General features: G+C 42.8%; 1 protein-coding gene across 1 annotated transcript in view; it reads right to left on the bottom strand.

The window, feature by feature from the left end:
* Window positions 1-17983, bottom strand: part of LOC132767884 (uncharacterized) — a 65276-nt gene that overhangs the window by 40138 nt on the left and 7155 nt on the right. The window contains exon 2 of the mRNA XM_060763283.2: window positions 4788-4961. Coding sequence (XP_060619266.2) covers window positions 4788-4900 — 113 coding nt within the window. The 5' untranslated portion in view covers window positions 4901-4961. The remainder of the gene's footprint in view (window positions 1-4787; window positions 4962-17983) is intronic.

A 17983-nucleotide genomic window follows, 5' to 3' on the forward strand; every position in this document is an offset into this window, starting at 1 on the left:
TGGTCCAGCTGGACCAAACTGATAAAGAAGAGAGCACTGAAGATAGTGAATGAATGAGCAGGCAAGAATGCTTAGATTGGAGGGTCAGGAGGAGTTCTTGGTTAGCTAGCAAGAAAGAAGCCAAGTCAGCGAAAGGTCATCGTAATGTTTTCATGATGGCAAAGGGCTTCTGGCTGACAAAGAGAAATTGTCAGTTCAACGTGGCTCTTTCCATGAAAGCTTCTATGGATTAATCTTGGCTTTAAGCAGCACGCTTTGGACTTCCTGAATCTTGGTTTTTTGGGTCTTGTGTTTCACTGTTTTACCATGGACTCTTGTTTGATCATTGCTTAAAGGATTACGCTTCATGTTTTTACCTGTGGATCTTTGGAACTTTGCTTTGGCATTTAACCTTTGTCTTGCATTGCTTACTCTATGTTTTGACTTTGTTTTTCCTCAAAAAACTACAAAATCTACAGCTCTTGTGTGGTGGTGTTTGGGAGCAAGGTGAAGCCTACTCTGAGTTGCAACAGATAGTTGGTAAATAGATCAATCAGGAAGGCTGCTGGGAGTTACAGTTCAAGAAAAGGTAGAGAAGGAAGAAAGGAGAGAAAGAAAAAGGGAGGGGAAGGAAGGGAGGAGAAGGAAGGAAGGAAGGAAGGAAGGAAGGAAGGAAGGAAGGAGGGAGAGAAGGAAAGAAGGAGAGGAAGAGGGAGGGAAGGTTGGCCACAGCAATGTGTGGCAAGTACAGCTAGTGTTCTAAAATAAATAAATAAATGATAGGTTTGCCTTAAGGACACCCATTGGAAACGACTTGAAGGCAGTCAGAAACAACAATAACCATTTGTAAATATCCAAATATCTAAATAACCTCTGGGGAACCTACTTTCTCTGTAAATCAGTGGTTCTCAACCTTCCTAATGGCGTGACCCCTTAATACAGTCCCCCATGTTGTGGTGACCCCCAACCATAATATTGTTTTCATTGCTACTTCATAACAGTCATTTTACTACTGTTATAAATCATAATGTAAATATCTGATATGCAGGATGCATTTTCATTCACTGGACCAAACTGGGCACAAATACCCAATACACCCAAATGTGAATGCTAGTGGGGTTGGGCGAGGATTGATTTTGTAATTTGGGAGTTGTAGTTGCTAGGATTTATAGCTCACTTATAATCAAAGCGCATTCCGAACTCCACCAGCGATAGATTTGAACCAAACTTGGCTCCCATGACCAATGGAAAACATTGGAAGGGTTTGATGGGCATTGACCTTGAGTTTGGGAGTTGTAGTTCACCTATATCCAGAGAGCACTGTCGACTCATGCAATGGTGGATATGGACCAAACTTGGCATGAATACTCAATATGCCCAAATGTGAACACTGGTGGAGTCCGGGGAAAATAGATCTTGACATTTGGGAGTTGTAGTTGCTGGGATTTATACTTCATTACAATCAAAGAACATTCTGAACTCCACCAACCATAGAATTGGCTCAAACTTCCCACATTGAATCCCCATGACCATCAGAAAATACTGTGTTTTCTTATGGTCTTTGGCGACCCCTCTGACACCCCCTTGCGACCCCCTCAGGGGTCCCGACCCCCAGGTTGAGAAACAATGCTGTAAATCATAATTTTAGACAACGTTATCATCCTTTCTGTCTCCTTCTGATTGCTGAGCTGTAGTTACACCTCATCTAGGTATAAATCTAACACAGCAGTTTGATTCTTTCCCTCCCTGCACAGAGCTACTTGTGATAGACTTCCAAGTGCCAGCTAGACAAACGTTGACATTAAGCCAGTCTGATGGCCCACGCTTCCCAAATTAGACTATCCTGTCACATCAAAACTAACCTGCTCCGGGAAACATTGGAATTAGGGTGTCAGTCTTGAGTAGCTCAACTCTGCTCCCTCTCCCCATCTAGAACAAGTGTCCTACTTTGGGAGCAGACCGCTCCAACTGCTCAGATGGAAATGCACAGTTTAGCCTAAGGAAAATCCTACAATTAGGCCACAAAATTAAATGTGCAAGCATTGAATGAAGGATGTTTGCCTTACTAGCAGGACATGTGATAATGACTTTGGGATTACTGTTGACCATAAAATGAACATGGTGGCCCCTCGGCTCTGGAACTCACTCCCCAGGAAGATTAGGCAAGCAGAATGCTTTTTGATTGTAGGTGAACTATAAATCACAGTAAACAACAACTCCCATATGTCAAGGTCTATTTTCCCCAAACTCCCTCTGTGTTCATATTTGGGCATATGGAGTATTCATGCCATGTTTGGTCCAGATCCATCCTTGTTTGAGTCCACAGTGCTCTCTGGATGTAGGTGAACTACAACTCCCAAACTCAAGGTCAATGCCCACCAAACCCTTCTAGTGTTTTCTGTTGGTTATAGGAGTTTTGTGTGCCATGTTTGGTTAAATTCCATCGTTGGTGGAGTTCAGAATGCTGTTTGATTGTGGGTTAACTATAAATCCCAGCAACTATAACTCCCAAATAACAAAATCGATTTTCTGAATGATGGTCACTCCTTGGGTTAGTATGTGTCCTGTGTCCAAATTTGGTGGCAATTCATTCAGTGGTTTTTGAGTTATGTTAATCCTACAAACGAACATTACATTTTTATTTATATAGATTATATTGTTGTATAAGCATTTTTATAAACATTTTTACTTGATGTTGTCATGTGTCTTGTATATATGTATGTATTTTATTTTGTTTTATTGTAATTGTTTGGCTTGGTCCTATGTCAGCTGCCCCGAGTCCCCTTGGGAGATGAAGGCGGGGTACAAATCAAGTTATTATTAACATGACCCAGCAGTGCGATTCAGCAACAAATAAGGCAACTATTTTTCATTAAAAGAAAACATCATTTTGAGTCAACAGAAGTAATCACAGAGTTGGAAGAGATCAAAGGACCACCCAATCCAACCCCAATCTGTCATGCAGAAATATACAATCAAAGAACTCCCAACAGATAGACATCTAGCCTCTGTTTAAAAACCTTTAGAGAAGAAGAATTGATTGGCATTATTACTTCCCTTAATCTGGACACTATATTTCTACTGATGCAGTTCAGGATTGTATTGGCTATTCTGGCTGCTGTGTCACATTGCTGACTAATGTTTAGCTCAGTGTTTCTCAACCTGGGGGTCGGGACCCCTGGAGGGGTCACGAGGGGGTATCAGAGGGGTCACCAAAGACCACCAGAAAACACAGAATTTTCTGTTGGTCATGGAGGTTCTGTGTGGGAAGTTTGGCCCAATTCAATCGTTGGTAGGGTTCAGAATGCTCTTTGATTGTAGGTGAACTATAAATCCCAGCAACTATAGCTCCCAAATCTCAACGCCTGTTTTCCCCAATCTCCACTAGTGTTTGCATTTGGGCATATTGAGAATTTGTGCCAAATTTGGTCCAGACCCATCACAGTGGAGTCCTTTCCACACAGCTGAATAAAATCCCACATTTTCTGCTTTGAACTGGAATATATGGCAGTGTGGACTCCAATAACCCAGTTCAAAACAGATATTGTGGGATTTTCTGCCTTGATATTCTGAGTTATATGGCTGTGTGGAAGGGCCCAAAGAGTTGTTTCTAAGTTGGATGTTTGTAAATCAGGATCTGCCTGTACATAATCTATTTTTTTATTTATTTACGACATTTATATGCCGCCTTTCTCAGCCCGAAGGGGACTCAGAGTGGCTTACAAGGTATATATTACATACAATATATTATATTATTAGCATAGTACAATTTCAGCATTAAATATTGCTATATTGCACCATAATATTACTAAATCGTAATATTATTAGTAATATTACATGTAATATAAATATATAATTATAATATCTTATGATGATGATCATGATGATGATGATTATTATATAGCATTACATTATAATATTATAAATATTATATGTATATATAATATTATATTGTTAGAATAGCACTACTATTGTATTATATTCTAATAATACTAAAATAGAATAATCTAGAGTTAATTTTGATCATCTGTAGATATATATATCTACAATGCTCCATGCAGTCATGCCGGCCACATGACCTTGGAGGTGTCTACGGACAACGCTGGCTCTTTGGCTTAGAAATGGAGATGAGCACCACACCCCAGAGTCAGACATGACTGGACTTAATGTCAGGGGACTACCTTTACCTTTACCTAGATATACATACACTCAAGGAGGATTGTCATGCCCTAAAAAGGATACTTCTTGGTTTGTAGGAGGAATGTCACAACCTCTGAACTTTAGAAGAAGGCAGTGGCAAATTTCCTCTGAATACATATGACCAAAGAAACACTAGAAGAGGGACGTTGTAAGTCAGAGTCAACTTGAAGGCATTGTCGAAGGCATTCATGACCAGAATCACTGGGTTGTAGGTTTTTCAGGCTATATGTCCATGTTCTAGAAGCATTCTCTCCTGATAATTCGCCTGCATCTATGACAAGCAACATCAGAGGTTGTGAGGTCGCAATCTCTGAGGATGCTTGCCATAGATGCAGGCGAAACGTCAGGAGAGAATGCTTCTAGAACAGTGGTTCTCAACCTGTGGGTCCCCAGATGTTTTGGCCTTCAACTCCCAGAAATCCTAACAGCTGGTAAACTGGCTGGGATTTCTGGGAGTTGTAGGCCAAAACACCTGGGGACCCACAGGTTGAGAACCACTGTTCTAGAACATAGCCATATAGCCCGAAAAACCGACAACTTGAAGGCATTCAATAAAAATTAACAACATGCCTCTTTGGAAAATAAAGAAGGGGCTCGGTTTTCCTGACCTGTGTACAGTGTCTTGAGCTCGCTGCTGCCAGGCTTCATTGTGCAGAAAATAGCAAATGCTATGAGCATGAGTGAAGAACTCTGTGTAGACCCCAAACGCCACTGAGTCCATGTGCTGTGTGCAGTCACGGATGGAGCTGTGGGGCTTGCAAGGTGGAAACCTCCTCCCAGACCTGCAAGGAGAAGACAAATGTTATGGAAGAAGCTGAGGCAAACATTATAGATACAGTCTTGAAATATCTGGATACCGCAGATCTTCCCTCAAAAGGCTGTGTATGATTTATAGTTCACCTACAATCAAAGAGCATTCTGAACTCCACCAACAATGGAAATCGGCCAAAGTTGGCACACAGAACTCCCATGACCAACAGAAAATACTGGGAGGGTTTGGTAGGCATTGACCTTGAGTTTGGGAGTTGTAGTTCACCTACAACCAGAGAGCACTGTGGACTCAAACAATGATGGATCTGGACCAAACTTGGCGCAAATACCCAATATGCTGAAATGTGAACACTGGTGGAGTTTGGGGAAAACAGAACTTGACATTTGGGAGTTGTAGTTGCTGGGATTTATAGTTCCTCTACAACCAAAGAGCATTCTGAACTCCACCAACAATAGAATTGGGCCAAACTTCCTACACAGAGCTCCAACAGAAAATACTGTGTTTTCTGATGGTCTTTGGGAACCCCTTTGACAACCCCTCGCGACCTCCCTAACAATGGGACTGAACCAAACTTGGCACACAGCACTCCCATGACCAACAGAAAACACTAGAAGGGTTTGGTGAGCATTAACCTTGAGTTTGGGAGTTGTAGTTCACCTACATCCAGAGAGCACTGTGGACTCTATGGTTCTGGACCAAACTTGGCACAAATAGTCCATATGTCCAAATATGAATACAGAGGAGTTTGGGGGGAAATAAACCTTGACATTTGGGAGTTGTAGTTACTGGGATTTATAGTTAACCTACAATCAAAGAGCATTCTGAACCACACTAATGAAGAGAATTGGGCCAAACTTCCCACAGAGAACTCCCATGACTAACAGAAATGTTGCCTTAAGTCCATCCAGTCCAACTCCTTTCACCAGGGCAAGAAAATGTAATCAAAGCCCTCCTGACAAAGAGCCATCCAGCCATAGATATAGATAGATATGATTCACACACACACACAGAGATATAGTATCATAGATTTGAAAGAGACCCCTAAAGAAGGACAATGATATGTTGCATGTTCCAGAGTAGGCAAACCACCTCACTACCTCTGAGGATGCTTGCCACAGATGCAGGCGAAACATCAGGAGAGAATGCTGTGATTTATAGTTCACCTGTAGTTAGATCAGCCCCCTTGCTAATGGTGTTCCGAAGATGATTAAAAACTTGGATGTTTGAACGGGCATTCGGTTAAACAGTGCAATGAATGTGATGACTACAGGAATGGAAATTTGGACGACGGATTGGATCACGACTCTAGTTATGAGATACATTGTGTTGTCTATTGTTGTGTCAATATTATATATTGTGCTCTAATGGTTTTAAATTGTATATCGTTGATTGATTCTTATCCTTGTTGTAAACCGCGTTGAGTCGCCTGTTGGGCTGAGAAACTGCGGTATACAAGTAAAGTAAATAAATAAATAAAATAAATAAATGCCTCTAGACCATGGCCATACAGCCCGAAAAAACCTACAACAACCCACATCAAGAATGACAAAGAACCAACAAGAAAAACTGTTTACCCACTTGCATAAATCGATTATATATATTAGAAACCAACACTTTCTCATTACCACACGGGGCCACAGCAATGATTGGCAGGGGACAGCTAGTAAACAATATAAAACAAACAGATACCTAACACAATATAAAAAACAATCATTGAACAACAAGCAGTGGCCTAAAATAGTTGCAGTTTCTGGTCTTCTACCCTCCAAAACCATTTTAATCTAAGTGGACTCTTCCCTTGCTTCTTTCATCTTCTGTTGAAATCCCTTGCCTGTCACTTTCTGACAGCAATATGCCTCCCATGAAGATATCCATATTATTTATTTTCCTAAGTGATTTTAACATGCTACCAGAAAAGAACATTCCTCCTGTTTTCTTTTCATCTACTCCTTCTCTAACAGCAGCAGCTGGTTGGAGATCCCCAAATGCAAGGCCACCTGTTACTGGAAGTGAAGCCATGGGGAAAACAGCACAAGCTGTTGTATATTAGCCCTTTACACCAGGATTAATGGGACAGGCATCCTGAAGGAATAGTACATCAAATAGCAAACCTATTTTCCTTAGAATTCACCCTCTTTCACTCCTATGGTTCAAACCAAGACTCTTGACTCTTTATTTCCTACTCTACCCGCTCCAACACAACCCCTTTACTAAGGAAATACTTTTGGCAAAATTGAGATGTGTAGTCATGTAACATCACAGGCCCCATCTACACTTTCATATAATGCAGTCTAACTGCATCAAACTGCATAATATGGCAGTGAAAACTCATATAATCCAGTTCAATGCAGTTAAACTACATTACCTGGCAATGTAGATAGGGCCACAGTGTGATTTTTTTTTTGTCGTGTCAGGGCAACCAGTCAATTGTATTACATTTCTAACAGAACAAAACAAACAAACAGACAAAATACAAAATTCGCGAGTTTGGTAGTTGATTAAATGTCCTTTGACCAGTATCTGGCCACTTGGAGTGCTTCTGGTGTTGCTGCAAGAAGGTCCTCCATTGTGCATGTGACAGGGCTCAGGTTGCATCGCAGTAGGTCAGTGGTTCTCAACCTGGGGTCACCTTTTGTTTTTAGCCTACAACTCCCAGAAATCCCAGCCAGTTTACCAGCTGTTGGGATTTCTGGGAGTTGAAGGCCAAAAACATCTGGGGACCCCAGGTTGAGAACCACTGCAGTAGGTGGTCAGTGGTTTGCTCTTCTCCACACTCGCATGTCGTGGATTCCACTTTGCGGCCCCATTTTTTAAGTTTGGCTCTGCATCTCGTGGTGCCAGAGCCCAGTCTGTTCAGCGCCCAGTCTTCTGTGTGCCCAGGGGGGAGTATCTCATTTGGTATCAGCCATTGGTTGAAGTTCTGGGTTTGAGCCTGCCACTTTTGGACTCTTGCTTGCTGAGGTGTTCCAGCGAGTATCTCTGTAGATCAGTGGTTCTCAACCTGTGGGTCCCCAGGTATTTTGGCCTACAACTCCCAGAAATCCCAGCCAGTTTACCAGCTGTCAGGATTTCTGGGAGTTGAAGGCCAAAAACATCTGGGGACCCCAGGTTGAGAACCACTGCTGTAGATCTTAGAAAACTATTTCTATATTTAAGTCGTTGACGTGCTGGCTGATACCTACAAGAAGCACTGCCTGAACATCAAGCAAAAAGTGGGTGCTAGAAACAATATCATACGAAATCTGACTGGCACAACCTGGGGATCACAACCAGACACAGTGAAGACATCTGCCCTTGCGCTATGCTACTCTGCTGCTGAGTACGCATGCCCAGTGTGGAACAGTTAAACTACATTACCTGGCAATGTAGATAGGGCCACAGTGTGATTTTTTTTTTGTCGTGTCAGGGCAACCAGTCAATTGTATTACATTTCTAACAGAACAAAACAAACAAACAGACAGACAAAATACAAAATTTGCAAGTTTGGTAGTTGATTAAATGTCCTTTGACCAGTATCTGGCCACTTGGAGTGCTTCCGGTGTTGCTGCAAGAAGGTCCTCCATTGTGCATGTGGCAGGGCTCAGGGTGCATTGCAGCAGATGGTCAGTGGTTTGCTCTTCTCCACACTCGCATGTCATGGATTCCACTTTGTGGCCCCATTTCTTAAGGTTGGCTCTGCATCTCGTGGTGCCAGAGCACAGTCTGTTCAGCGCCCAGTCTTCTGTGTGCCCAGGAGGGAGTATCTCATTTGGTATCAGCCATTGGTTGAGGTTCTGGGTTTGAGCCTGCCACTTTTGGACTCTTGCTTGCTGAGGTGTTCCAGCGAGTATCTCTGTAGATCTTAGAAAACTATTTCTATATTTAAGTCATTGACGTGCTGGCTGATACCTACAAGAAGCACTGACTGAACATCAAACAAAAAGTGGGTGCTAGAAACAATATCATAGGGCTGGGCGGTTTCGTTTCGTAATTTCGTAATTCGTTAAAAATTCGTTTTTTTTTTATAACAAAGCGATATTGAACCATTCAGGAGCAACTAAAAAACGAAACGAATTTTTCCAATTCGTTTCGTAAATGGTTCGTTGTTGATTCGTTATTGATTCGTAAATGTTTCGTTATTATTTCCGCATGTCTGGTGCAAGTTTTAGGGTTGCTGTTTGTTTTCTCAGTGAAAAAAAATATAATTATCACATCAACAGTCAACAACAGAGGGAGAGGGAAGCTTCAGAAGTTTTTTTAGCGTATTGCGCGATCGCGGCCGCCATTAACGAATCGATCCGTAATCGATCCGTGATTGTTTCGTAATTGTTTTACAATTTCCGAAATTTCGTAAATATCGAACTTTTTTAAAGGAAAATTTCAGAATTCTTTTAAATAACGAAATGCAAAAAACCCCTAAAAACGAATCGAGTTTAGAAACAAATTTTTCCGTGTTTGGACAGCCCTACGAAAGCTGACTGGCACAACCTAGGGATCACAACCAGACACAGTGAAGACATCTGCCCTTGCGCTATGCTACTCTGCTGCTGAGTATGCATGCCCAGTGTGGAACACATCTCACCACACTAAAACAGTGGATGTGGCTCTTAATGCCGCATTATCATGCGGTGTCTGCACCCTACACCATTGGAAAAATTACACTGCTTAGCCGGTATTGCACCACCTGACATCCGCCGGGAAGTAGCAGAGACCAAGGCAGAGACATCTCCAGCTCATCCCGTTTGGGTATCAGCCAGCCAGCATAGTGTAATAAAGACAGTGCAAGTTATTAATGAGGAAGAACAGACAAGTTGGGAGATGGTGCAGCAGTTTGATTTTGCCTGAGCCTATTGGGAAGGGCAGGATTATGCCACCTCTTCTCCCCCCTCCCGTTAACATCTTTGGCACTCAGACTGCAGCAATTGAAGCAAGCTGGGGACAAAGAGGGAAGTCAGGGAAGGAGTAGAGGAGAAACTGGGAGACTTTAAAAGCAGCTGAAAAAAGTGGGAATAACATAGGATTAATTGGGATTGCCATGACAAATTGAGGAGGCCTGACTCACCTTTGCAGGTGGCAATGAGCAAAGGCAAGTGCAATGCGGCTTTGCTTCTCTTCATCCAACTCTCTACAGCCAGTATCCACTTGCTCCAAGGCCCCAGTCCAACAACTCCCATATTGGGGATGTCGAGCCAATTCATGGGCCTGTTGCAGCTGGGTTCGACCTTGAGACAAAAGCCCAGGATCTGGAGAAACTAGAAGCCAAACACCAGAGCAGAAGCAGCATACCAGAAGGAAAGCTAAGTAGCACGGCATGGCCATCCCAAGGGAAGGCAAGGCTGGGTTAGTTGAGGCAGTTGGATGTGGGCCCAGCTGATGAAAAGTTTGGATGATAGGTTAACTTAACAAAAGGTTGGATGATAGGAGGAGCTAACAGGGATAGGAAAGGTGAAAACAATTGTAATCGGAGGTGACCACCCCTCCTCCCCAGGGTTCTGTAAAAGATAGTTCAGAATCAGGGAATTCATAGTTTTGCCAAGGACATCAGGCTGGAATGATCCCATAATCCCGTCTCTCCTCCTGTTTTTATTAATGGACATGGGGGGGGGGGGGGCTGGCATGAGTCCTCCTTCAACCCTGTATGATCCCCCCTTCCCTATTAACTCTGTGTATGCTCCCATTCATCATTCCCTATATGTTTATTTATTTATTTATTTATCGTGTCAGGAGCAACCATTGGATTACATTTCTAACAGAACAAAACAAACAAACAGATAAAAAAACACAGAGTTTGCAAACTTGGTAGTTGATTAAATGTCCCTTGACCAGTATCTGGCCACTTGGAGTGCCTCTGGTGTTGCCGCAAGAAGGTCCTCCATTGTTCATGTAGCAGGGCTCAGGTTGCATTGCAGCAGGTGGTCAGTGGTTTGCTCTTCTCCACACTCGCATGTCGTGGATTCCACTTTGTAGCCCCATTTCTTAGGATTGGCTCTGCATCTTGTGGTGCCAGAGCGCAGTCTGTTCAGTGCCTTCCAAGTTGCCCAGTCTTCTGTGTGCCCAGGGGGGAGTCTCTCATTTGGTATCAGCCATTGGTTGAGGTTTTGGGTTTGAGCCTGCCACTTTTGGACTCTTGCTTGCTGAAGTGTTCCAACGAGTGTCTCTGTAGATCTTAGAAAACTATTTCTTGATTTAAGTCGTTGACGTGCTGGCTGATACCCAAACAGGGGATGAGCTGGAGATGTCTCTGCCTTGATCCTTTCACTATTGGCTACTACTTCCCTGCGGATGTCAGGTGGTGCAATACTGGCTAGACAGTGTAATTTCTCCAGTGGTGTAGGGCGCAGACACCCCGTGATAATGGGCATGTCTCATTAAGAGCCACATCCACTGTTTTAGTGTGGTGAGATGTGTTCCACACTGGGCATGCGTACTCAGCAGCAGAGTAGCATAGCACAAGGGCAGATGTCTTCACTATGTCTGGTTGTGATCCCCAGGTTGTGCCAGTCAGCTTTCGTATGATATTGTTTCTAGCACCCACTTTTTGCTTAATATTTAGGCAGTGCTTTTTGTAGGTCAGAGCACGGTCCAGGGTGACTCCCAGGTATTTGGGTGCGCTGCAATGCTCCAGTGGGATTCCTTCCCAGGTAATCCTCTGAGCTCGGGATGCTTGTCTGTTCTTAAGGTGAAAGGCACATATCTGTGTTTTAGATGGATTAGGGATCAGCTGCTTTTCCCTGTAATAGGCAATAAGAGCACCTAGAGCTTCAGAGAACTTCTGTTCAACCATCTCAAAACTCCCTGCTTGAGCGGTAATGGCATAGATGAAACTATCTGTCTCTTCTGGCAGTGGCTGGTCATTTGTGTAGATGTTGAACATGGATGGAGCAAGCACGCTCCCCTGAGGCAGGCTGTTCTTCTGTTTCCGCCATCTGCTATGCTGGCCCTGGAACTCAACAAAAAAGCTCCTGTTTTGTAGCAGGTTTCCTATGAGGCAGGTGAGATGGTAGTCCTTTGTGATATTATACATTTTTCTCAAGAGGAGGCGGTGGTTTACAGTATCATAAGCTGCTGACAGGTCTATGAAGACAGCTCCTGTGATTCGCTGCCTTTCAAAGCCATCTTCTATGTGCTGAGTCAGGTTCAGCACTTGCGATATGTAGCTTTTGCCTTACATATGTATGTATGTCTATATAAGAAAATATGAAGCAAAGCTGCCTTTTCATAAACCAGCAACTCATGGCTGTTGGGAGTTTCCAAACTTCCCGAGCCAATAATCCCCTAACAAAGGACTCAACCAGATCCATTTTCAATAAGTAAATGGCTCTACTTGCCTGGACCTCGAAAGGCTGATAGCCAGGCCATGCAGAATAATGGAGTCTATGGACATATTGAATCACTCAACACAAAGGACATTTCCCCATCTGCGAGGAACCAGGGATTTGTCACTGCCTTCCTGCTGTGCCACATCCTGACCTCTGGAACCTATCTCTGCTTCATCAATGAACTCCATATCTCAGGACAGTAAGACAAGGGACCTGGCCTCTTGGGGCCAGACAAAAATGTTAATTCAAGAGACAAAAACAATAACTCAGGTCAGGCTTGAGAGCCTAAAGCTATCGCCCAGTCATTTGGCAAACACCGGTCATTTGTAAACCAGTCACCTGGACATTTCTTCATTGTTCCCCTGTTGCCCGCCTCCCTCCCACCTCATTGGCTGAGCGGCCAAAGCAGGGGGAAGGCCCTCATTGGATCTCCTCCCGACATGCTGACATCGCAGCCAATCACAACGAAGCCGGCTCAGGGCGGTGGGCATGGAAATTTTGAATCTGAAAGCTATATATTCTGTATTTACCTGTCAATTTGTTGGCTGATTACTGCAATTGTCATCCTTTCCAGCTGGAATGAAATAAAACTTTGGTGGCTTTCCTTCAACTTGGTGAGACTTTATTTGGGAAAATTAGGGAAAAATCTTTTTGGCGCTTGCCATCTTGCCAGGTGTTCCAGATGCTCCTTTTGGGTCTGGCTGGTCTCTGCCTAGGCAGGGCCTCCCAAATTCGTGTTCGGCATCACAATCATAGGCATTACTATGGGAGTGGGGACTCTCTGGGTGTTGCTTAATAGTTGAGGGTGATGGAAATAGTAGTTCACAATGGCTGGAGACACACTGTTTTCCTATTTCTGTGCTCTACACTCAGCTCCCAATATCCAGGGATTCTGCAACCACAGGTTCCAGTATTCATCACTTGCAGATATCATTCCCTTGTCAAAATTCCAAAAACCTAATATTGATTTTTCAATTTTATAAGGGACTCCATTTTACAACACCATTATATATGTTGGAACTTGAACATCCTTGGATGTTGGCATCCAGAAAGGCAGATACTGTTGTTGACCCATAGCACCCCTCCTCCTCAATAGTTATAGAACAATAAAGAGTCTGCAAGCAAGATATGATTTTTAGTTTTCCCACCCAGATTTAAGAATATCTGGGGAGATCTTGAAGACGGGTCCCTAGTAAATAAATAAATAAGTAAATAGGACAAACACAAAATTAATTTTATTTCAAACATAACCTGGAGTTAAAATTTATTTGTAATATTTTAAATACTAAATAATTATGTGCATAAATATTTTTTGGTATATTGACTCATGAGAATGTAAAGGTGTCACTATCTCAGCCATCCATATGGATGATTTTGGAATATTTGGGATTTTGGATTACTTTTGAGTAGTCACGGACAGAACTAGACAACAACGTTCCTTGTTTGGGGTAAGTCTGAATGACTTCTCAGAAATTCCTTACAGTCCTTTAGCTATCTGGGGATACTTAGGAGACCTTCCAACTTTGTTATTACTGATCCTTAAGAATTTAGTATGGAGGGCAACACTGATAGAAGCTATTGTTAACATGGTGTTGGTATGCATTACTGGGAGTTATGATGAGCCAAGGCAATCAAAGGTAGGAAAATCTTTCTAACTAAGGACTAAATTCAGCCTCGGAGCTCTTGTGGGGTTGGAGTGTTGCAGTGGATATGGGACAAAGGAGACCAAAAATGCCAACATATTTTAATGTAAAGCTTGCTACTAACTCAGTGTTCTTGTTGTGTGTACCATCAAGTCATGTCCAATATTTCTTCAGAATATTATTGTAATTTTCTCTCCTTTTTTCCCCGTGTCAGGAGTGATCAAGGATGGTAAAATATCAAAACATCCGGGCATCCCTTTGGCAACGTCCTTGCAGATGGCCAATTCTCTCACACCAGAAGTCACTTGCACTGACTTGCCCAAAGTCAATCAATTAGTTTCATGTCTGAACAGGGATCAAAAGCCTGGACTTCAGAGTTCTGTTTCAGCAGTCAAACCACTATACCATGCTGGTTTAGGATTGTTAAAGAGACTAAAATTCCTGTAATCCTCAAGAAAAGAAATAATACATATAATTTTATAATATGGTTTCCTGGTTTAGGTGGTATTTGCTGCCCTCTGCTGGTTGATCCTTAGGAATCAGATGATTCTTCTCTTTACTAAAGGCAAATTTTAGAGGCCAAATGTATACCTTCAAGTTGGGTTGTTGTAGGTTTTTCGGGCTATATGGCCATGTTCTAGAGGCATTTTCTCCTGACGTTTCGCCTGCATCTATGGCAAGCATCCCCAGACTACCTCTGAGGATGCTTGCCATAGATGCAGGCGAAACGTCAGGAGAAAATGCCTCTAGAACATGGCCATATAGCCCGAAAAACCTACAACAACCCAGTGATTCCGGCCATTAAAGCCTTCGACAATACCTTCAAGTTGTTTCTGACTTAAGGCAAACTGAACCTAGAAGCTGAGAGAGAATAGCTTGCCCAGGGTCACCCTATAGTTTCCATGGCCAAGCAAGGATTTGAACCCTGGTTTCCAGAGTAATCATTCAATGCTCAAACCACACCACAGAAACAAGTTGTGCCTGTTCTTTTTTTCTTTATTTTTATTTATTTGCGACATTTATATGCCACCCTTCTCACCTAGACGGGGGCTCAGAGCGGCTTCCAAGGTATATATACATACAATATATTATATTATTAGCAGAGTACAATATCAGTTTTAAATATTGCTATATTGTACTATACCAATTACATTGTAATATTCTTAGTAATATTACATGTAATATAAATATATAATTATAATATCATACTATTATTAGTATTATATTGCATTACATTATGTTATAAATATTATATGTATATGCAATATATTATATGTATATACAATATCAGTTTTAAATATTGCTATATTGTACTATACCAATTATATTGTAATATTATTAGTAATATTACATGTAATATAAATATATAACTATAATATCATATTATTATTATATTGCATTACATTATAATATTATAATGTCATATGTCAACAAGACCTCAAATGAACCTATTATCTTACCATGTGTACACTGATGCACCGAAAACTATTTTTGATAGCTACCCTTGATCACATCAGCCAACATGGCCAATGTGGAGGGATTCTGGGAAATTTAAGTTTGAATAATCAAAATTAATCAAAGCAGAAGTTGTTAATTCTCTCCTCACTATTCCTTCCAGCATTATACTGAAAGCACAATTTGGGGGTGCTGGAACATAAACATCCCATTCCTTCTGTTTCCGACCAAATGTGTCATAGAATCATAGAATCAAAGAGTTGGAAGAGACCTCATGGACCATCCAGTCCAACCCCCTGCCAAGAAGCAGGAATATTGCATTCAAATCACCCCTGACAGATGGCCATCCAGCCTCTGTTTAAAAGCTTCCAAAGAAGGAGCCTCCACCACACTCCGGGGCAGAGAGTTCCACTGCTGAACAGCTCTCACAGTCAGGAAGTTCTTCCTCATGTTCAGATGGAATCTCCTTTCTGTGTCTGTTCCACAAGAACACCTGTGTCTCTGGCTCACCATTTGCACATGGAACAAGCCTTGCTACTGGAAGTTGTGGGAATTGTGTGGAGCTTTGGATGTTGTTGGACAGTAATTCCCTTTTATTTATTTATTTAGAACTTTTGTATCTCATTCTTCTCTACCTCTGTGGAGGGACTCTGAATGGCTAACAGCAAAATTAAATGCTATACAATAATAACATAAAATATACAATAAATAAGTTCTAAAATACATATAAAAACAATTCATCACATTAAAAACAACATCCAGTTCAGTCCAAAATGTTGTGGCGAAATAACTCTTAGTCTGTATTAAATCATCCGTCAACCTGCAAATGCCTGACTCCAAAGCCAGGATTTTAGCTGCTTCCTGAATGACAGGAGAGAGGGGGCAGACCTAATCTCACCGGGACGACAGTTCGATAGCCGGGGGACCACCACAGAGAAGGCACTGTCACTCGTCCCCGCCAAACATGCCTGCGAAGATGGTGGGACCGAGAGCAGGGCGTCTCTGGAAGATCTTAAAATCCTTGATGGCTTATAGGGGAAGAAACGTTTGTACAGGTAAACTGGGCCTGAGCCGTGTAGGGTTTTGTAGGTTAAAACCAGCACTTTGAATTGTACTCGGAAGCTAATTGGCAGCCAGTGGAGCTAGTGTAACAGGGGAGTTGTGCACTCCCTGTACCCCGCTCCTGTGAACAACCTGGCTGCCGAGCATTGGACTAATTAAAGCTTCCGAACTGTCTTCAGAGGCAAATCCAGATAGAGTGCATTGCAGTAGTCTATTCGGGATGTAACCAGAGCATGGACCACAGCGGCCAAGTCAGACTTTCCAAGGCACACAAGCTTTAACTGTGTAAAAGCTCCCCTGGCCACCACTGAGACCTGGGGTTCCAGGCTCAGGGATGAGTCCAGGATATTTATTTATTTGTCGTGTCAGGGCAACCAGTCAATTATATTACATTTCTAACAGAACAAAGCAAACAAACAAACAGACAAAATACATCATTTGTGAGTTTGCAAGTTGATTAAATGTCCTTTGACCAGTATCTGGCCACTTGGAGTACTTTTAGTGTTGCTGCAAAAAGGTCCTCCCTTGTGCATGTGGCAGGGCTCAGGTTGCATTGCAGCAGGTGGTCAGTGGTTTGCTGTTCTCCGCACTCGCATGTCATGGATTCCACTCTGTAGCCCCATTTCTGAAGGTTGGCTCTGCATCTTGTGGTGCCAGAGCGCAGTCTGTTCAGCACCTTCCAAGTCGCCCAGTCCTCTGTGTGCCCAGGGGGGAGTCTCTCATTTGGTATCAGCCATTGGTTGAGGTTCTGGGTTTGAGCCTGCCACTTTTGAACTCTCGCTTGATGAGGTGTTCCAGCGAGTGTCTCTATAGATCTTAGAAAACTATTTCTTGATTTAAGTCGTTGACGTGCTGGCTGATACCCAAACAGGGGATGAGCTGGGGATGTCTCTGCCTTGGTCCTTTCACTATTGGCTGCTACTTCCCGGCAGATGTCAGGTGGTGCAATACCAGCTAAGCAGTGTAATTTCTCCAGTGGTGTAGAGCGCAGACACCCCGTGATAATGTGGCATGTCTCATTATCACTCCCAAGCTGCGAACCTGCACCTTCAGGGGGAGTGTAACCCCGTCAAGCACAGGTTGTAACCCTATGCCCTGTTCGGCCTTGTGACTGACCAGGAGTTTGGCCTTGCGACAGACCCTACTAGCCCTATCTAACATAGCCAATTGAAATAAATGATGTGAGGTGTAGTCTAATAACATCTGTACTACCGTGAGTTTTCCATTCCTGCCAGGGAACAATTGGGGCAGCCATCTCTGCAGCTTTTACACTATTTAACACAATGTTTATTCCTGAGTTATAAATGTCATTTCCTAATTGGTTCTATCATAAAAGGGGAGCCCCCGGTAGCGCAGTGGGTTAAAGTGCTGAGCTGCTGAGCTTGTTGACCGAAAGGTCGCAGGTTCTATTCCGGGGAGCTTCGTGAGCTTCCACTGTCAGCCCTAGCTTCTGCCAACCTAGCAGTTCGAAAACATGGAAATGTGAGTAGATCAATAGGTACTGCTCCGGCGGGAAGGTAACGGTGCTCCATGTAGTCATGCCAGCCACATGACCTTGGAGGTATCTATGAAGG

This window comes from Anolis sagrei, chromosome 2 (assembly GCF_037176765.1).
Source record: "Anolis sagrei isolate rAnoSag1 chromosome 2, rAnoSag1.mat, whole genome shotgun sequence".
In the NCBI taxonomy this organism is placed as follows: Eukaryota; Metazoa; Chordata; class Lepidosauria; order Squamata; family Dactyloidae; genus Anolis; species Anolis sagrei.